General features: G+C 39.1%; 1 protein-coding gene across 2 annotated transcripts in view; it reads left to right on the forward strand.

The window, feature by feature from the left end:
- The first annotated feature begins 6,703 nt into the window (after positions 1-6,703).
- The window catches only part of CLIC5 (chloride intracellular channel 5), a 197,000-nt gene continuing 182,982 nt past the window's right edge, over positions 6,704-20,721 (forward strand). The window contains exon 1 of one of the 2 annotated variants that reach the window (XM_077999832.1): positions 6,704-7,401. In XM_077999832.1, coding sequence (XP_077855958.1) covers positions 6,856-7,401 — 546 coding nt within the window. In that variant the 5' untranslated portion in view covers positions 6,704-6,855. The remainder of the gene's footprint in view (positions 7,402-20,721) is intronic. The other variant, XM_077999833.1, reaches the window with a different exon arrangement.

Genomic DNA, 20,721 nt, shown 5'->3' on the forward strand with positions numbered 1-20,721 from the left:
TACAACAATATGGAGAGCATCGTATTCATTAGAATTCTCTTCAGACAGAGTACTCTGTGTGTTCTGAAGAAATTTGTGGAAAAGCCTGTTTGAAGAGGGAAGTGAGAAGAATCCTCCCTCCCTCAAGCCAAATATGAGTAGAGCTAGGCTGAAAAATAGTCTGTGGGAGAAACTGAAAGAATCAGTGGTTCCTCTGGACACAGAGGAAGGGAAAAGGGGGAGCATGGGAATCAGTGAAATGGTGCTACCTGATGTGACTACTTCCTGTGACCCCCAAAATCTCCATTAAAGGTACTTCCCTCATGACTTTTATGGATATAAGTGGTTTTTAAAAATAGAAACTGATAAAAGGGTGGAATTTTGCATCTGAGTGATACATGGATGAACCCAAGTTTAGAGAAAAGAATGAGAAAGAAAACTGTAAAGCTGAGAATTTTAAAGCACATTTATCCAAGTGTGTAAAAATTGAAGTGGTCTTAGATGACGACTGGGTTATACAACTGATGTAAGATACCCTGAAAGCTTAGTAATTATATAGTTATACCTATACCTATTTAGCCTTGGTGGTCAGGGTACTGCTGGCACTTTGGGCTTAATGCAGATTCCTCTGCCTGGCTTGTCCAACCTGACAGTTGTGTTCCAGAGAGCAGTGGGTTGGTTTTAGGTCTCGTAACTTAATGACAATAACATAAAATTTTGCTCCCAGAGGAGAAGGTCTTAGACAACTGTTCATATAGGGCATTCCTTCCTCATGGGCTATAAAAATGATCCTTAAAATATTTTGCCTGAGTGCCTATTAAAATAATTTTTAGGAACCAATGTACTTCTTGGTATATTTTTAAGTTGACATAATTATTGGAATTATTCAGTCTGTACTTTTCATATCTGGCATCTTTCAGTCAACATAATGTCTATGAGATTCACCCATTCTGTTGCCCACAACAGTAGTTCATTCTCTTTTTATTGCTGAGTAGTATTCAACATATGAATACACCATAGTTTGTTTATCCGTTCTTCTCTTCCTGGAAGTTTCCACTTTTTGGAGGTTATGAATCAAGTTTCTATCAGCATTCTTATATAAGCCTTTACATTGACTTGACCTTTTTATGGATAAATTTCTAAGATTTGCTAGAATTGCTGAGTCCTCAGGTAGGTATATGTTCAACTGTGTAACAAACTATCCCCAAAATTTGCAAAGTGGTTGGGCCATTTTACACTCCCACCATCATTGGATGATAGTTGTGGTTGCTCCACATCTTCACCAGCACTTGGTACTCAGTCTTTTACTTTTAGCTGTTCTAGTAGTATGAAATAATCTCATTTCAATGCATTTTCCTGATGACCAATAATGTTGAGCTCTCTCAACATTATTGAGATATAATATATGAGTTATAAGCTCATTTATCATTTTGTGATGAAATGTCTATTTAAGTTTTTGTGCCTATTTTTGAAAATACAAATTGTAAGATGGTAGATTTGGCCCAATATCATAATTATATTAAATGTTAATAGAATAAATATTCAAATCAAAAGACAGAGTTAGGCAGACTGGATTTTAAAATATATATCTGTCTAATGCTTAGTTACAAAGACACATAAAAGTTGAAAGTAAAATCTTGGAAGTATGTGTAAGATAAACCAAAAGAAAGCTGATAACAGAAAAAAGCAAAAAATTCTACTAGAGATAAAAAGAAACATTTTCCATTGGAAAAAAAGTTCATCTACCAAAATGATACAACAGTTCTAAATCTGTGCACACCTAATAACATAACCTCAAAAATATATAGAACTTAATAAGCTGAGAGAATTTAAGTAAGAATTAGACAAATCCATAATTATAAGGGAAATTTTCACTTTTTTCTTTCATTAACAAATAGAATAAGCAGATGAAAAATCAATAGAAAAATAAAAGCATTAAATAACAGAAATTGACAAGCACAAATTAACTATAATCTATAGAACATTATACTTAACAATAGGGAAACACATATTCTGTTCAAGTACAGGTGGAGTATTTCCAAGCTTGACCATATGCTGGGCCATAAAGCAAGTCTCAAAACAACTTGAATAGACTAAAATAATGAAGACTATGTTCATTGACCACAGTGGAATTAAGCTAAAAATAAATAACAAAAAGATAACTAGAAAATCTTCAACTGTCTGGGAGTTAATCAATACACTTCTAAATAACCCATGAGGAAAGAGGGGAAAAATATCTCTAAAGAAAATATGAAGTGCTTTGAATTGGATGATAATGAAACTAAGACATATCGCAATGAGGGATACAGCTAAAGCTGGACTTAGAGAAAAATTCATAGTCTTAGATGCATACATTAAAAAATAAGAGGAGCTGAAGACCAATAATCAAAGTATCCATCACAATTATCTTGGGATAAAAAAAAACAAAGTAAAATTAAAGACAGGAAGAAATGAAAATAATAAAAATAAGGGCCAAAGTTAATAAAATTGCAAAGAAATGCACAATAGAAACTACTAAGAAAGCCAAAAATCTCTTAAAAGATAAATTAAATTGATAAATTCCTAATAAGACTGATCAAGATAAAAAGAAAAGCTGCACATCAGTGATTTGTGATTTGTAAAAAAGGATTATTTTAAAAAGGGTTTGAAAGCAAAGACATAGAATCAACTTAAATGCCCATCAGTGGTAGACTGGATAAAGAGAATGTGGTACATATATACCATGGAATACTATGCAGATACAGAAACAACGAGATCATGTCCTTTGCAGGAGCATAGATGGAGCTGGAGGCCATTATCCTTAGCAAACTAACACAGGAACAGAAAACCAAATACCACATGTTCTCACTTATAAGTAGGAGCTGAATGATGAGAACACATGGACACATAGAGGAGAACAGCACACACTGGAGCTTATTAAAGGGTGGAGGGTGAGGGGAGGAAAAGGATGAGGAAAAATAACTAATGGGTAATAAGTTTGATACCTGGGTGATGAAATAATCTGTACAACAAACCCCCATGACACAACTTTACCTACGTAGCAAACCTGCACAGGTACCCCTGAACTTAAAGTAAAGTTTAAAAAACTGGATTTGAAGAAAAAGGGGTATTGCCTCAGATCTTACAAATGTCATGCGTAAACATAATATGAGAGTACCATGTTAATTTAGTTCCATGTGTAGACTTTCCTATTGAGAAGAGATTATACTTATTATACCAAACCGATATTTAAGTCAATTTGGCAGTTACATATTTGGGAGTCAGTTAATAAATTGGCATTTCAGTTTTTTTTTCTTCTGTCTTCAGACACGGTCTGGTTCTGTCACCCAGGCTGGAGTGCAGTGGTGTGATTGCTCACTACAACCTCTGCCTCCCGGGTTCAAGTGATTCTCCTGCCTCAGCCTCCTGAGTAGCTGAGATTACAGGCACCTGCCACCATGCCCAGATTATTTTTATTTTTATTTTTATTTTTTTTAGTAGAGATGGAGTTTTACCATGTTGGCCAGGCTGGTCTCAAACTCCTGACCTCAAGTGATCCTTCCCGCCTTGGCCTCCAAAGTGCTGGGATTACAGGCTTGAGCCACCACACCTGGCCCCCTTTCAGTTTTTAAACTGATGTTTTTTGAATTTAGTTAAAGTGACCCAGTTCTATAATGTTTAATAAACTCTAAGTGAACGAACAAAATTGCATCTTTGTACATGCAAAACAGAAGACCAGAGATTGACCCCAAAGTTGTCCCTGCAGGGGTTTACAATCTAGTGCAACATGGTAGGGAGATAACACTTCTATAGATGATACAGAAAGAAAACTGAGCCAGGAGTAAAAGGACATGAATGCTAGATACATCTTCTTCATTTAATTTATTTATCCAACAAATATTTAATAGGCAACTATTATGTATCAGATATCTGCTAGACTTTAGCTATACAGCAATGGGAAAAAAAAAAGGCATGGGCCTTGTTCTTATGAAACGTAAGTACCCAATGAAGGATAAATATGTCAGCAATCAAAAAAATTCATTCAACAAATATGTATTTAGTACAAAATATGTACCAGGCACTGTTCTAGGCACTTGAGATGATGATGAAAAAGTGGACAAAGATTTGTCCCCATAAAGGGTTTACATTCCGGTAGAAGACAGAAAAAAACCTCTAGACACAGAAAAAAACCTCTACATTCCAGTAGAAGACAGAAAAAAACCTCTAGACACAATAAATAAGTTATGTATATATCTTAATAGAGGGTGATAAATACTATGGGAAAAGGGGGAAAAGTAGGGTAAGGGTTTTTAGTAATGGGACAGGGATGATGATAGGATTTGGGATGGGTTGTCATTTTAAACAGGACAGTCAGTGTAGCCTCATTGAGAAGGGGATATAAAAGTGAAAATTTGTAGGAGTTGGGGGAATTGACTATACAAGTATCCAGGGAAAGTGTATTTTGGTAGAGAGAACAGCCAATGTAAAAGAGTCTGATATGGGAGTATCCAGGAGTGTTCCAGGTTTAGAAACAAGGCTCAGTTGTCTGGAGCTGGGTCGGCAAGGGGGAGAAAAACAGGCATAGAAGAGTGGGTGTGGATTATGTAGGGCCATGTGAGCCATTGTAAGGACTTTGGCTTTCACTGAGATAAATGGGGAGCCATTGTAGGGGTTTGATCACAGAGCGATATGACCTGACTTACATTTGAACTGAATGACTTGTTTCATATTACAACATATAACTGTAGATCATGATAGATGTGTTCTAAAATAGGATAAGAGAGGGACCTAATTTGAAATATCTGTTTGATCTTGGACCCTAAGCTTAGCCAACCTCAGCCCTGCCTCACTGGGTCATTGTGGTGAGGCCTTGACAACGTGCTGTATTCATATGCACATGCTGTATACTATTCTTTGAAATAATGCAGAATGAAACAGAATCCAGTGTGAGATTATGAGCTACACACTGTATTAGTAGTAAAAGCATGAGTTGCATTGTTAAAAGGGGCAGTGTCACCCCCAAAGGGGTGAAGATTGGTTCTTGGGAAGTAAAAAAAAAAAAAAAAAACAGTTCTCTTTTAATGTACAAAACACAGATGTATATACAATATGCAAACAGATATGTAGTATATCTGCAGCATTTTTATTTCATGGGGAAAATATCTGAAAAGGATCCTTTGGGGGCAGGGAAGGGAGAGTGTGTGATCATGAAAAAACATTGGAAAATACTGAGTTAAGGAAGAGATTTAGTAGATTTAGTAGCAGAAAGATCACTGAGCTGGAGGTTCAAAAACCACAGCTAAAGTCAACTCTGCCATTAACTTTTTGTGTAAACTTGGACCATTCACTTCTGCTTTCTAGGTTTAAATTTTTTTCAAATGTAAAATAAAATGTTTGAATAATCTCTTAGGTTTTCACCAGCTCTAAAACTAGAAGAAGATTTGAATTGGAATCCATTCAGTTAAAAACACCTGATGATGGAACCTATCAAAATGTGTAAGGTATTTGGACCCATTGAATGTCACTTTTCAATAAAATAAACCTCCAGTGTCAATAGCTTTTGAAGTCTCTAGCCTCTTTTTCCTTACCCATTCTTTAAGCTAGAATTCTAGAAATGCTGCTCTAATTCCCAGTAGAAGATTCCTGGATACAATATTGAACTCTAAGAGTACAATGAAGTTTCGCCAAGAAGATGCTCATCAAATGTTCTGAAGCTTGTCAACTGGAGTTGCATTGCTTCACAGTTTTCACATGATTTCTAGACATTAAAGTCCCTTTACAACCTAGCTGGGTTGTCACTTCAAGGAGAAAGACGTATGTGGTGTGGCGAAGGTAAGCAGGAATTAGCAGGATCGAGTAACCAGATTTAAAAAAAAAAAAAAAAAAAAAAAAAAAAAAAAGGGAGAGGGCACACATATTGACAGCATCTGTGGATGGCATCAAGTGAACGGCCTTGTGCATACAATTTTTTATTGCTTATCCAGACCTGGGCTCATTGCACTAAGAAAACCTTAAATAGTTTTTCCTCAGTTTTACTTTTCTCTTCTGAGCTCTCTAATTACATTTGAAAGCCCCTTTGAAGAAAGAGAATGTGTCTTCTAACGCTTTTGTTGTGCTCAATTCAGCATTCTGTAAATGATAGGATTTTAGTGAGTGTTTGTTGATGGTGATGATCATGCAGATTTAAGAGGGAAAAATAAAAATTAAAGCCATAAGTCTTTGAGTCCCTAATTTTGGGCGGTCTATACTGACGTGTCTATAGGCCAGAACATTTATCTTCTTTTCCTTCTGCTGTTTAATCACCTAGTGGAGTTTCCAGATAAGAAATGTAAATGGAATTCATTACCTAACCAGGCCATGTAATTCATTTATCATAGGGTATCAATAGGCAAAGAATTGTTCTATGTGGTAAATTCAGTAGTAAATAGATGAGAGGCCATTGTGAAGAACTATAGCTCTCCACTGAACAGCAAGGGTTCTTGAATGTTGTCAACATTTGGAGGCTGTTGGAGGAGGGAGCTCTATTGATGAAAAATGGCTACGTATTCAAAATTTCAGGGCATACCAGGAACATAATTCAATTCAATCTCTGGCTTACCCAAACAATCTTGAAGTTACTGCCAACGAGGAAATCCCCAGGGTCTAATAAAAATATCTTTAGGAGTGAAGGAGTTAACTGAGTGTGTAAGCTTTATCTTCTGTCCAATGGACTTGTGGTTTGCTTATTAAAGTCTCCAGTAAATGATTGTTAGAGACCTGTCATTGATAGCAGTTGCTAGTTGCTGCCTTTTAAAAGCCCGTTGATTCCTCTGCAAGGTGGTGCAGCATCCTCTGTCCCTTCACTCATTTCGGATCTGCTCAGGCCTGCCTGTAAAAGGATCTCTCAGATCAATAAGCATGAATGACGAAGACTACAGCACCATCTATGACACAATCCAAAATGAGAGGACATATGAGGTTCCAGACCAGCCAGAAGAAAATGAAAGTCCCCATTATGATGATGTCCAGGAGTACTTAAGGCCAGAAAATGATTTATATGCCACTCAGCTGAATGCCTATGAGTATGATTTTGTGTCAGTCTATACCATTAATGGTGAAGAGACCAGCTTGGCCTCTGCCCAGTCAGAAGACAGAGGCTACCTCCTGCCTGATGAGATATACTCTGAGCTCCAGGAGGCTCAGCCAGGTGAGCTCCAGGAGGACAGGGGCATCTCAATGGAAGGGTTATATTCACCAACCCAGGACCAGCAACCCTGCCCAGAGGGGCTCCAGGAGAATGGGAGTGTGATGAAGGAAGACCTGCCTTCTCCTTCAAGCTTCACCATTCAGCATAGTAAAGCCTTCTCTATCAGCAAGTATTCCTCCACCTGCTATTCTGATGCTGAAGGTTTGGAAGAAAAGGAAGGAGCTCGCATGAACCCTGAGATTTGCCTCTTTGTGAAGGTAAGGTCTGCCTCTGACAGGTACACCCTGTGCATGTAGATATTGTGACTGCTATTTTATTTTGCTCTGAATGACCAGGGAAAGATTCATAATGTCATGGTCCTTGGATCTCAATACATATTCAAGAGCCGGAGTGACTAAATCAGTCATTAGAGTGTACTCAGCTCTTTTCAAAATTAGAGGAATTGGAAGGTGCATTTAAAGTGTGTGTTTAATCGTTGACTTTTGCATACCACGAGCAAAGCATGTTTCAAAAGGGTTCACATGACGGAGCCAAAATTGCTGCCCAAATCCTTGCCGTTGTGACTGACATTAAGTACATTTTTCTGTCTGGTTATATTTCCTTTGTCAACATGTTTAAAAGTGAAACCAAAGCTTGTGACAGAAAGACCTTCTTGTGCTTCTAAGGTCACAGATTTGTCAGATAGGTGGTCAATAAAGGCTATCTCTGTCACTAGCTTGCCCCTTTGGCACCAATATAACTAAAAATCCGTTGAAGTCAAATGATTTCAGTAGTAGTAAGACGCTAACTACCAGTGTTAATGTTTAATGCCTATGATATCTAAACAGAACCTTGGCGATCTTTGTATTAGACGACAAAGTAATAAAGTTATGGTTATAAATATTATCAAAATGTTAAGTGTTTCATACCTAAACAAATCATCTTTATTAATTAAGATGGCAGGCCCTTTTTCCCCAATGTCTCCCCCACAATGTGCATATTTATGTGATTTTTAAAAATGTTTTCACATTTATTAGTATAAATATATTAGTAAATGCTGCTTTTTCTTGCCAATAAAAATGATTATGAACCTACAAAAACCATAGTCCATACTCATTTCTCTCTCCGTCAGTTCCCAGTAACAGTTCTGATGAAACACACTTTACTCATTTTGCCTTTTATTGTCTTCTACTTTGTTCTTTTCTCTAATTGTTTTGTGTGTAAATCATGGATCACTTATCCTACTACAAGGTCCTTTTAAAAATAATCTAGTATAGTACTTGGTTCACACATATGTACCAGACACATTGCCCTGTACTCCGCTGAGCATTTTGGGAGGAAAGGGCTGTGCAAGACAAGGCCCTTGCTCTTAAATAATGAATAATAGGGTGACAGAGACAGACTTGCACTCAATGCATTCTAATACAATATAGTAAGAGATGAAACAGAGGAGTGAGTGGAGTGTGTGGGTGTTCAGAGAAGGAGTGCTGAGGTGTGTACTGAGTTTGGAGCAGCTCCACGGAGGAGGTGATGTTAGAACAGGTGCATTCAAGCAGTTTTCCAGCCTCCATATCCACATCACCACTGTCACACTGTGCAAACAAACTTTTTTTTTTTTTTTTTTTTTTGAGATAGAGTCTCACTCTGTCACCCAGGCTGAAGTGCAATGGCATGATCTCAGCTCTCTGCAACTTCCACCTTCCAGGTTCTAGTGATTCTCCTGCTTCAGCCTCCCGAGTAGCTGGGATTACAGGGGTGTGCCACCTGGTCTGGCTAATTTTTGAATTTTTAGTAGAGATGGGGTTTCACCATGTTGACCAGCTGGTCTCAAACTCCTGATCTCAAGTGATCTGCCCTTCTCAACTTCCCAAAGTGCTGGGATTACAGACATGAGCCACGGCTCCTGGCCACAGACTTTTTAAAAGTGAGGACTAGATGTACTTTTTTTTTTTTCTCATGACAGAAGCATCCATGCAAACTGCAACAGGCAAAGTGGGTCATCACCATGATCATCATCATTGTCATCATCACCATGGACCCATCTGACATTATTTCTAAATTTGGCTAAGTGTTTATCTCACTAGAAATTAACCTATGGCTGGTATTGAGCAAAAACAAAAGTAGTAGGAAAAAGAAGTGTTGGTACTTCCTGGCAGTACCGGCAACAGGGAAAATTGATTAACTAGAACATGTAATTCCTAAATTACTTAAAATTTCCTAAAGCAAATATTAGATTTAACTCTTTAAGTTTACATTATTTTTAGTGTAATTGTGTGAACCGAAAGGCCAGAGAGTGTCCCACTGACGTCAGCTTCTATGCATAAACTCCTTTTTAAGGGTATTCAGTAATAAAACGAGTGGCAGTTATAATCCCTGCTTCCCAGTTCCACACTTGGCCCCATCTTCACTGAAGTTCCTTATCCAATGTTGAATGGAAGTGGAATATACAAAATCGGGTAAAATAGGGCCTTCTCTGCTTGAGTGAAGAGAACTATAGGGTCTGAGTGTGACCTCAGGCCTTTTCCTCCTCCCAGCTCTGTGGAAGGGATGTTGGTTTCCCGCACTGGAGAAGGCTTTGTGGCTCACCATCTTCCTAGCAGGGCTTATGGCTTTGCAGTTCTGGTTGTTCTTCTCCTGGGCTGTTTTAGTGTGGACCACTGGGCTGCATTTATACTTGTATTCATTTGTGTATGTTTCCACCTGTTCTAGACATGTTGGCGAGAATATCATGCAGGTTTGTAAGTATATGTTTAACCAACATTTTATTGAGGCTTAATCATTTCATAGTGTTGACCAATTATTTAATTAAGTAACATATGCCATTCATTTATTCATTCAACAGATCTGGTGCCAGGTGCTGGGTTTACACCAATGAAGAAAAAAAAAAGTCTCGTCTCCCATGCACTTTTTTTTTTTTTTTTTTTGAGACAGAGTTTCACTCTGTCACCCAGGCTGGAGTGCAGCTCATGGCAACCTCCGCCTCCCGAGTAGCTTAGATTACAGGCATGTGCCCCCATGCCCAGGTAATTTTTGTATTTTTAGTAGAGATGGGTTTTCACTATGCTGTTCAGGATGGTCTCGATCTTCTGACTTCAAGTGATCCACTCGCCTCAGCCTCTCAAAGTGCTGGGATTACAGGCATGAGCCATTGTGCCCGGCCATGTCTCCCATGCACTTTGCATTGTAGAGAGAGAGACAACTGATAAACAAATAAATATAAAATATGGCTAATGGTGAAAGTGCTATAAAACAGGATATGGGTGTATTAATTTCTTATTTCTGCTCTAACGAATTACCTAAAACTTAGTGAATTAAAACAATACAAACAATCTCTTACAGTTCTGGGGGTCTGAAGTCTGAAATGAGTCTTATGGGGCTAAACTCAAGGTGTCAGCAGAGCTGTGTTCCTAGGCTCTGGGGAGAATTTGTTTCTTTCTCTTTTCCATCTTCTAGAAGCAGATCTCATTCCTTGCGCATGGCCCACACCACATCACCTCTTCTCTCCCAGTTTCCATCATCCCATTGCCTTCTTCCCACTCCTTTTGCATTTCTCTTGTAAGGAACTCTGTGATTAGATTAGACCCACAAGGATAATCCAGGATAATCTCCTCATTTTAAAATTCTTAATTTAATCACATTTGCAAGTCCCTTTGTTATACAACGTAATCTGCAACTTCTGGGAATTCGGACATGGCCGTATTTGGCAGATGGGGAGTGATGGTGAGTAGGGGCGAGGCGGTAGTGTGGCTGCAGTGGGTGAGCGAGGGAGACAAGGTGGGAGGAGATGAGGCTGGAGAGGTGCAGAGGCACAGACCATGATCACAGTAGCCCTTAGGGGCCACTGGGGGAGCCTCACTCACTCTGAGTGATAGGGGGAGTCACTGGGCAATTTTGGAAGGAATAGTATGGCCACCTTTTTGTAACAGGCTGTAGCTGGGAAGGTTAGACACAGTAGCAGGGAAAACAGTTTAGAGGCAACTGACAAACTTCAGGCAGGAGATGAGGGTGCATTACTACGACAGCAGTGGGGCATTGGGATTGTTTTGAAGAGAAAGCCCAAGCATTTTGCTGAAGTATTTGATGTGGGCGAAAAGAAAAATAAAGAGCCATGGTTGACTAGAGATTTTAGTGACCTATGGACCCCTTCTCAGAAATTGTGTGATTGAGAAGCTGATATTGGCTTATGTGTCTGTGTGTATGTATGCCAAGGAGAGAGGAAGGGGTGGTGAGAGATGGAGAAAGAGAAAAGCATTCTAGTATTTTGTTTAATGCAAAGGAAGAAACTATTCTGATAATGGTTATTGCAAACAAAAATGGTACAAATAAACACCATTTGTCCTGTATATAATATATGTCATTTATTATGGAAGCAGAATACGTTTTAGAGCAGGTTTTTGTTTTTGTCTTGAGACACGGTCTCACTCTGTTGCCCAAGCTGGAGGGCAATGGTGCAAACACGGCTCATTGCCACCTCCATCTCCTGGGCTCAAGCCATTCTCCCGTCTCAGCCTCTAGAATAGCTGGGACCACCGGTGTGCACCACCATACTCAGTTAATTATAATTTTTTTTTTTTGTGGAGACAGTGTCTTACCATGTTGCCAGGGCTGTTCTTACATTCCTGGGCTAAAGTGATTCTTCCACCTCAGCCTCCCAGAATGCTGAAGCCTCTGTGCCCAGCCCCTAGAGCAGGTTTTGAAGTCTGGTTGCATGGATTTGAAACCTGGTTTAGCAGATTAATTTCTGTTAAATTATTGAGCTTCTCTCAGCCTCAATTTTCTCCTTGATAAAATGGATGTTATGATACCTTCCTCATAGGGTTGTTGTAAAGATTAAATAAGATAATGCTTATAAGTTGCTTAGTATAGTGTCTGACATATGGTAAATGTCAATATATAGGAGCCTAAATTATTACTTATTGTGATGAATTTGAACCATTCAGGAAATAACGTTTTATTTTAAGCATAGTACTTTGCAGCAAGCATTCAATAAATATCCTATTGGGTTATTCTAACATGAGAATATAATATTGTGGAAAGAGCCGTGGTCAGGGAATTCTAACACAACTTTGTCAATACTTTTGTATAAAATGTCCCTGAACCAAGTTTCTTCATCCTTGAAAGGCAATCTTTCCTAACTCTTACAGTCTTAGATTCCAAGGTGTATGGCCCCAGCTCCTGGTCAGTGTGTACATGTGTATATGGCACCACCTATTATCCACTCTAGGATACTGCTCAACACTGAGTATGGTCTCTAGATTTGGCTGTGGTTGGAAAAGTTGACGTGAGTACAACACTCCTGTCCATACTCAGCTCATGTGAAGCCTGTCCGTTGAAAAGTGTCTGCAGCTTCAGAGCCTATCTCTGATAGAGCATTTATAGGGCCCTCATGCAGGGATGTACAGGTTGTGCACTGAACAAGTTTAGGGGACACTATTCACAGAGAATGTAAATGTTGTCCTGCTGAAGTCAGGCAACAGAACCACCCTGGTTAATATTTCTTAGACTCATAGCCCATAATTATTCTAAAGGAATTACTCACTATAATTTGGCTCAGCATAGTAAAGTGCCCCAGATTGTCAGTAATTGCTTTTATTGCCATACCAGAGGTGCCCGTTGTGGTTACAGGGGTCATGGTATTCAAAATGGGGCACTCAGCATAATCCATTCTAATACTATAATTAGAATGAAAAATAATAAGCAGCATTTCTGTTGAACTTTAATCATCTTAAATGTTAATATTTTATATATTTTACAATGATCACAGTGCACTTTTATGGTAGTATATATATATACACACACATATAATTTGTAAGTGAGTAATTGTGCATCTATTGTGGGTAAATGTTTTATATTGATAGAGATATGCAATTTTTAAAAACATTACTGATTTGTAGGCTTTCCTTCCTTTTCTGCTATGATCTATGGGCCTGGACCGCTTTCCTTGGCCAAGATCTGATGAAAAGAGATCCCCTTACCTCCTAGGTTCTTCCTGGATGTTTTCATAAGCAACACATTTGGTCCATTTGCCTTGGAGGCAAACAAAGCTTTATATTAGCAGGTGAGAAACTTATAAAATCCCCTTGAGGAAATGAGATAAATGAAGCTGGATTAGGATGTTGAGATGTGGCTCAATGGATGTCCCAGGCAGTGGGCTCAGCAGAAGCAAAGGCACAGCCAACACTCACATATGTATGGCGAGGTCCATTTTGTTGGGTGGGTCAGAAGGCCCACATAGGTGAAGAGCAGATGATGAAATTGAAGAACTAGGAGTGCTGCCTTTCACTGCAAACTAAGGGGCTTGGTTCTTATCCTAAAGCAATCAAGAGTAATAAAATGTTCTGAGGAAGATACCATGAGCAAAACAAGGTTTAGGGTAACAAGCAAATTAAAAAGAATTTCCACCTGCCAGCTAGAATAGAACCAAACAGACATCATGCTTTGTTTCAAAGATTAGTTCAAGTATTTAGATGTAAACACATCATGTATCATTAACACTGTATATTTTCAACTGATCATCTGGGTGTGTCCAAATATTTAAATCTGTGGCTTCATATAAACCAATTTTGGTGGAAAAAGCTAGCTGGTATGATGCTGATTTATATATATCTATCTGTGTATCCAGCTACTTTATATTTTGTGAGGGTAAGGGGGAGATATCCGGATTCAGCGCAAGGTTTTGATTGTTATTTTAGTATAGTTTCCAGTTTAAAAAGTGTGTTTGCATGGCATGGGATAGCCTGGCTGGACTTACTTAATTAGAGTGCTAGGAACACGATCAAGGCCCAGTTTTGTTCAAAATTATTTTCTAGGTGCCCATATGAACTGGTTTGCTTTGTGAATCAATGCCATTAATCAAAGAGTCGCAGAATCTTAGCACTGTGCCAAGAATGTGGAAAGTCAGAGGAGTGAAGCAACCTTCCTAAGGCTGCCTGCAAATCACTGGCAAGCTAGCACACTGGGCTGTCCATCCAGGGGATTTTTCTTTATATCAGCATTCCTAGCCTGGGAATATGTTCATATGTTCATGAATATGCTTCGGGAGGTTCAGGAACATTCTAGAACCCTATGCAAAGATATTTGTGCCAGATGATTTCAGGAGGGTCCATGAACTCTCAGAAATGTTAACTATCACTGTGATGCTTTCCACTTTCCCTGCCTGCGTACTCGCTCCCATGTGGGAGGGGTAGAATATGCTGTGAGGTGACATAAATCCTTTTCTTTACTGTGGAGTCATCCACTTGCTCTAAGCCTTTCAGTGCCTTGAGGAACCATGGGAAGAAACCTTCACGAAAGAATAATAAAGAAGCATCACTAAATAATCATGTGAGAGTTATGTTAACTCTGAAATGAAAGTGATGTGATACTCTGAAATACATATCCCCAAATTGGGGCCCATGTTTTTTCTAAAGAAAGTTTTGCAATTTTTCCGCCAAGAGACTACAAACTCAATGCCAATGCATCCACTGCTAATCCCATCATCCTGGACAGTATTACCAATTGTACACACGAAAACTTCTGAATAACTTGGATTTCTGTTTCTCCTTTACTTTCAATAATCCAATTGATTTCACCTCTCAAAATATTATCTCCTCTTCATCTTGGTTACTAATGATCAGTGTCATCTTGACCACAGCTGTTTAACTGGTCACTCTGCCTCTAGAGTCATCCATCTCCCAAGGACCCCCCACCTAGCCACAAGAATGGTCCACATTCCTTTCTTCCTTCCTTCCTTCCTTCCTTTCTTCCTTTCTTCCTTTCTTCCTTTCTTTCTTTCTTTTCTTTCTTTCTTTCTTTCTTTCTTTCTTTCTTTCTTTCTTTCTTTCTTTCTTTCTTTCTTTCTTTCTTTCTTTCTTTCTTTTCTTCCTTTCTTCCTTTCTTCCTTTCTTTCTCTCTTTCTTTCTTTCTTTCTTTCCCTCTTTCTTTCTTTCCCCCTTTCTTTCTTTCTTTCTTTCCCTCTTTCTTTCTTTTGTTTTAAGTTGAGGAGTACATGAGCAGGTTTGTTATATAGGTAAATTTGTGTTATGGGATTTTTTTGTACAGATTATTTCATCACTCAAGTATTGAGCCTAGTCCCTTTTGTTATTTTTCCTGATCCTCTCTCTCCTCCCTCCCTCTATCCTCCGATAGGCCCCAGTATGTGTTGTTCCCCTCTATTTGTCTGTGTGTTCTCATCATTTAGCTCCCGCTTATGAGTGAGAACATGCAGTGTTTGGTTTTCTGTTCCTGCATTAGTTTGCTAAGAATAATGGCCTCCAGGTCTACCCATGTTCCTGCAAAGAACATAATCTCATTCTTTTTTATGACTGCATAGTATTCCATGGTATATATGTACCACATTTTCTTTATCCAGTCTACCATTGATAGGCATTCAGATTGATTCCATGTCTTTGCTATTGCGAATAGTCCTGCAATGAACATACACATCTGTTTGTCTCATAGAACAATTTATATTTCTTTGGGTATATACCCAGTAATGGGATTGCTGGGTAGAATGGCAGTTCTGTTTTTAGGTCTCTGAGGAATCACCACACTGCTTTCCAATGGTTGAATTAATTTACACTCCAATCAACAGTGTATAAGTGGCCATTTTTCTCTGCAACTTTGCCAGCACCTTTTATTTTTTGACTTTTTAATAATAGCCATTCTGACTGGTAGATGGTATTTCATTGTGATTTTGATTTGTACTTCTCTAAAAATTAGTGATAAGCTTTTTTTTCATATGGTTGTTGGCTGCATGTATGTCTTCTTTTGAAAAGTGTCTGTTCATGTCCTTTGCCCACTTTTTAACTTTTTAAAGTTTCTTTTAGATGCTGCATGTTAGACCTTTGTCAGATACATAGTTTGCAAAATTTTTCTCCTCTTCTGTTGGTTGCTTACTCTGTTGATAGTTTCTTTTGCTGTTCAGAAGCTCTTTAGTTTAATTAGATCCCATTTGTTTCAACCATTTTTGGCATCTTTGTCATGAAATCTTTGCCTGTTTCTATGCCCAGAATGGTATTGCCTGGGTTGTCTTCCAAGGTTTTTATAGTTCTGGGCTTTACATTTAAGTCTTTAATCTATCTTGAGTTGATTTTTGTATATAATATAAAGAAGGGGTTCCAGTTTCAATCTTCTTCATATGGCTAGACAGTTATCCCAGCACAATTTATTGAATAGGGAGTCCTTTCCCCTTGCTTGTTTTTGTCAGCTTTGTCAGAGATCTGATGGTTACAGGTGTGCGGTCTTATTTTGGAGCTCTCTATTCTGTATCATTGGTCAATGTGTCTGTTTTTGTACCAATACCATGCTGGTTTGGTTACTGTAGCCTTGCAGTATAGTTTGAAGTTGGGTAGAGTGATGCCTCCAGCTTTGTTCTTTTTGCTTAGGATTGCCTTGGCTATTTGGGTTCTTTTTTGGTTCCATATGAATTTTAAAATAGTTCTTTTTTTTTTTTTTTGGTTCTGTGAAGAATGTCATTGGTAGTTTGATAGGAATAGCATTGAATCCATAAATTGCTTTGGGCAGTATGGCCATTTTAATGATATTGATTCTCCCTATACACAAGCATGGAATGTTTTCCCATTTGTTTGTGTCCTCTCTGATTTCTTTGAGTAGTGTTTTATAATTCTCATTGTAAAGATTTTTCAACTCCCTGGTTAGCTGTATTCCTAGGTATTTTATTCTTTTGTAGCAATCATGAAAGGGATTGCATTCCTGATTTGGCACTCAGCTTGACTGTTGTTGGTGTATAGGAATACTAGTGATTTTTGTACATTGATTTTATATCCTGAAACTTCACTGAAGTTGTTTACTAGCTTGAGCAGCTTTTGGGCCAAGACTATGGGGTTTTCTAGATATAAAATCATGTCATCTGCAAACAAGGATATTTTAAATTCTTCTATACCTATTTGGATGCCTTTTATTTCTTTCTCTTACCTGATTGTTCTGGACAGAACTTCCAATACTATGTTGAATAGGAGTGGTGAGAGAGAGCCTTCTTGTCTTGTCTTGTGTCTTGTACCTATATCAAAAGGTATACTTACAGCTTTTGTTCATTCAGTATGATGTTGGCTGTCGGCTTGTCACAGATGGCTCTTATTATTTTGAGGTATGTTCCTTTGATACCTAGTTTATTGAGAGTTCTTAGCATGAAGGGATGTTGAATTTTATCAAAAGCATTTTCTGCATCTATTGAGATAATAATTTTTTTTGTCTTTAGTTCTGTGTATGTGATGAGTCACATTTATTGATTTGCATATGTTGAACCAACCTTGCATCCCAGGGAAAAAATTTACTTGATCGTGGTGGATAAGCTTTTTGATGTGTTGCTGAATTCAGTTTGTAAGTATTTTGTTGAAGATTTTTACATTGATGTTCATCACAGATACTGGCCTGAAGTTTTCTTTTTTTGTTGTATCTTTGCCAGGTTTTGCTATTAGGATGATGTTTGCCTCATAGAATAAGTAAGGAAGGAGTCCCTCCTCTTCAATTTTTTTGGAATAGTTTTAGTAGAAAAGGTACCAGCTCTTCTTTGTACATCTAGTGGGATTCAGCTGTGAATCTGTCTGGTCGTGGTTTTTTTTTTTTTTCTTTTTGGTAGACTATTTATTACAGATTCGATTCCAGAACTCATTATTGGTCTGTTCAGGGATTCAGTCTTGGGAGGGTGTATGTGTCCAGGAATGTATCAATTTTCTTCTAGATTTTCTCATTTGCATGCATAGAGGTGTTCATCATATTCTCTGATGGTTATTTGTATTCCTGTGAAGTCAGTGATAATATCCCTTTTGTTGTTTCTAATCGTGTTTATTTGGATCTTCTCTCTTTTACACATGCTTTTTAGAGCACATCAGACCATGCCATTCCCCTGCTTCTAGTTATGTAGTAGCTCCCTATTGCCCCAGGAAAAAGACCAGGATGAAAGGAATGCATAAAAGTTTCTCATGTTACATCAGGCTTTTAGCTAAGACTTCATTACTTGCCACTTCTCATTTACCCTGTGTCTTAAAAATGTTCACTAGCCTGTACTTCCCTGCACACTTCATGATTCTGGGCCGGTGCTCAAGCTGCCCCCTTTCAATGCTCTTCCTTCCTCTCCTTTCAAATGCAGCCTAGAAGTCACCTCTTCAGGAGGGCTTTCCTTGTCCCTCCAGAAAAGGCTGGGCTGTATCGGTTCTGCGCTGCTTCATTGTTCTTACTTTAATGTATTAGTTTGCCAGGACTTCTGCCATAAAGTATCACAAACTGGATGACTTAAACAACAGAACTTTACTTTCTCACAATACTGGAGGCTAGAAGACCAAGATCAAGGTGTTGACAGGGTTGGTTTCTTCTGAGTCATCTCTCCATGGCTTGTAGATCACCATCTTTTCTCTCTGTCTTCACATGGTCTTCTCCCTGTGCATGTCTGTGTCCTGATCTTCTCCTCTTATAAGAATACCAGTCAGCCGGGCACGGTGGCTCAAGCCTGTAATCCCAGCACTTTGGGAGGCTGAGACGGGCGGATCACAAGGTCAGGAGATCGAGACCATCCTGGCTAACACAGTGAAACCCCGTCTCTACTAAAAAATACAAAAAACTAGCCGGGCGAGGTGGCGGGCGCCTGTGGTCCCAGCTACTCCGGAGGCTGAGGCAGGAGAATGGCGTAAACCCGGGAGGCGGAGCTTGCAGTGAGCTGAGATCCGGCCACTGCACTCCAGCCTGGGCGACAGAGCCAGACTCAGTCTCAAAAAAAAAAAAAAAAAAAAAAAGAATACCAGTCATTTTGGATTAGGGCTCACCCTAACGACCTCATTTTAACTTAATCATCTCTTTAAAGACCCTATCTCTAAATGCAGCCACGTTCTGAGGGTTTAGGATTTCAACATACAAATTTGGGGGGTATGTATACAATTCAGTCCATAACATTTAATGCTATGATTACTTGTTTATGTCTTTATATGTCCCTAGCTGTGAACTATTGCCTCCATTCTCATATACTTGGTCCATGGCATACTTAAAATGATGGTTGAATGAAGGAAGGAGGGAGGAAATAAGTTACCCCCAGGAATCTCAAGGGTAATGAGGGAGGAGGAAGCCTTGGGCCAGTAACTGGCAGCAGTAGTAAGAGTGGTAGTCCAAGCCCTCTGTATCAGCTTTGTAGGGTTGCTGTAACAAATTACCACAAACATGGTGGTTTAAAACAACAGAAACTTATTCTCTCACTGTTCTTGATGCCAGAGTCTAAAGATAGGGTATTGTCAGGGCCACACTCCCTCCGAAGGCTCTAGGAGAGAGTTCTTTCTTGTATTTTTTAGATTCTGTTGGCTTCTGGCAATCTTTGGCTTGTGGTTGCATCACGCCAATCTCTGCCTCCTTCATCACATGGCCTTCTCCCTGGTGTTCTTGTATCTGTTTCCCCTTATCTTCTCTCATAAAGACTTGGGATTGGATATAGGGCCACCTTAATTCAGGATGATTTCATCTCAAGATCCTTAGCTTAAATTACATCTACAAATACCCTTTTTCCAAATAAGGTCGCATTTTCAGGTTCCAGGTGGACATAACTTTTTAAGGCCACTCTTCAACCCACTATCCTCCTGAAGGAAGAATGAGTTGGATTGAATGGGAACCCCCAGACATGGGCAACCAGTCTCAGAATCCATATTTTCTCCAAGAACTTACTGGACTGTTTGTATCTTCATTTCTTTAGTTCTCAGGCATTCATTAGAATGCCTGGCACATTCCTAACATCATCCTGAAGTTGGACAGAAAGCCAATATTCTGAGTGCTTATTTGACCTGTTGAGCTCTAAAGGGACATTGGAGTCAAAGGACTTGAGGATTTGCACAGCAATTGGGGTTAGACACCGCAAGGAGCAGCCTGGGCTAGAACTAATTCAATGCATCCTTGTTCCTGGGCCTGCCTTTGTGTTTCTGCATTAATATGATTTACCGAACACTGTTTTGTCAACAGACACGGAAGCCAAACTAGATGTGATGATCAGGAGAAAAGGTGCAGTGTCAACCCTGCAGGAGAGAATATCAGCTGGCCAGGATGTGGCTTCCAATCAGAATATCAAGAGGGAGATAGTATTAGTCAGTAGGGGTCATTTTTTTTGGACTCCCATTTCTTAAAGGGTAGTTTACCAGACTATCAGCTCCTTAAGGAAGGAATCCTGTTTCTTATCTCTGTAGCTCTGTGTCCTGTGGGGGCACTGAGCTTGTTGCAGTGGGGCAACTCTGTAAATGTTGGTCAAAGTGAACTAAACAGTCACCCCTGAGACCCTCAGCTAGCCTTCATTCACCCAATGGAGTAAAGACCATCCCTTGGAACGAAATTGCAAACTGGATACTCAATTCCCCTGCTGTAAACCTTCCCTATTGCCAACATGATCAAGTTCACCTTTGAGCATCCCATTACAAAGCCTTTGCATGTTCTGCGCCTAACAATCTAATGGCTTCTCTAATTCCATCTTCCACCATGCTCCGCCTCACTCACTGTGTCCCCCAGGAGTGCTGAGCTCTCCACAAATAGGATGCTATTCTGCTCCATCCAGCTTTGCCCATGCTGATACCTCTGCCTACAGCACCTTCTCCTCTCCTTCATCTGGTCAAATCCTTATCTTTCTGGACTCATAT

Source organism: Macaca mulatta, chromosome 4 (assembly GCF_049350105.2).
Source record: "Macaca mulatta isolate MMU2019108-1 chromosome 4, T2T-MMU8v2.0, whole genome shotgun sequence".
In the NCBI taxonomy this organism is placed as follows: domain Eukaryota; kingdom Metazoa; phylum Chordata; class Mammalia; order Primates; family Cercopithecidae; genus Macaca; species Macaca mulatta.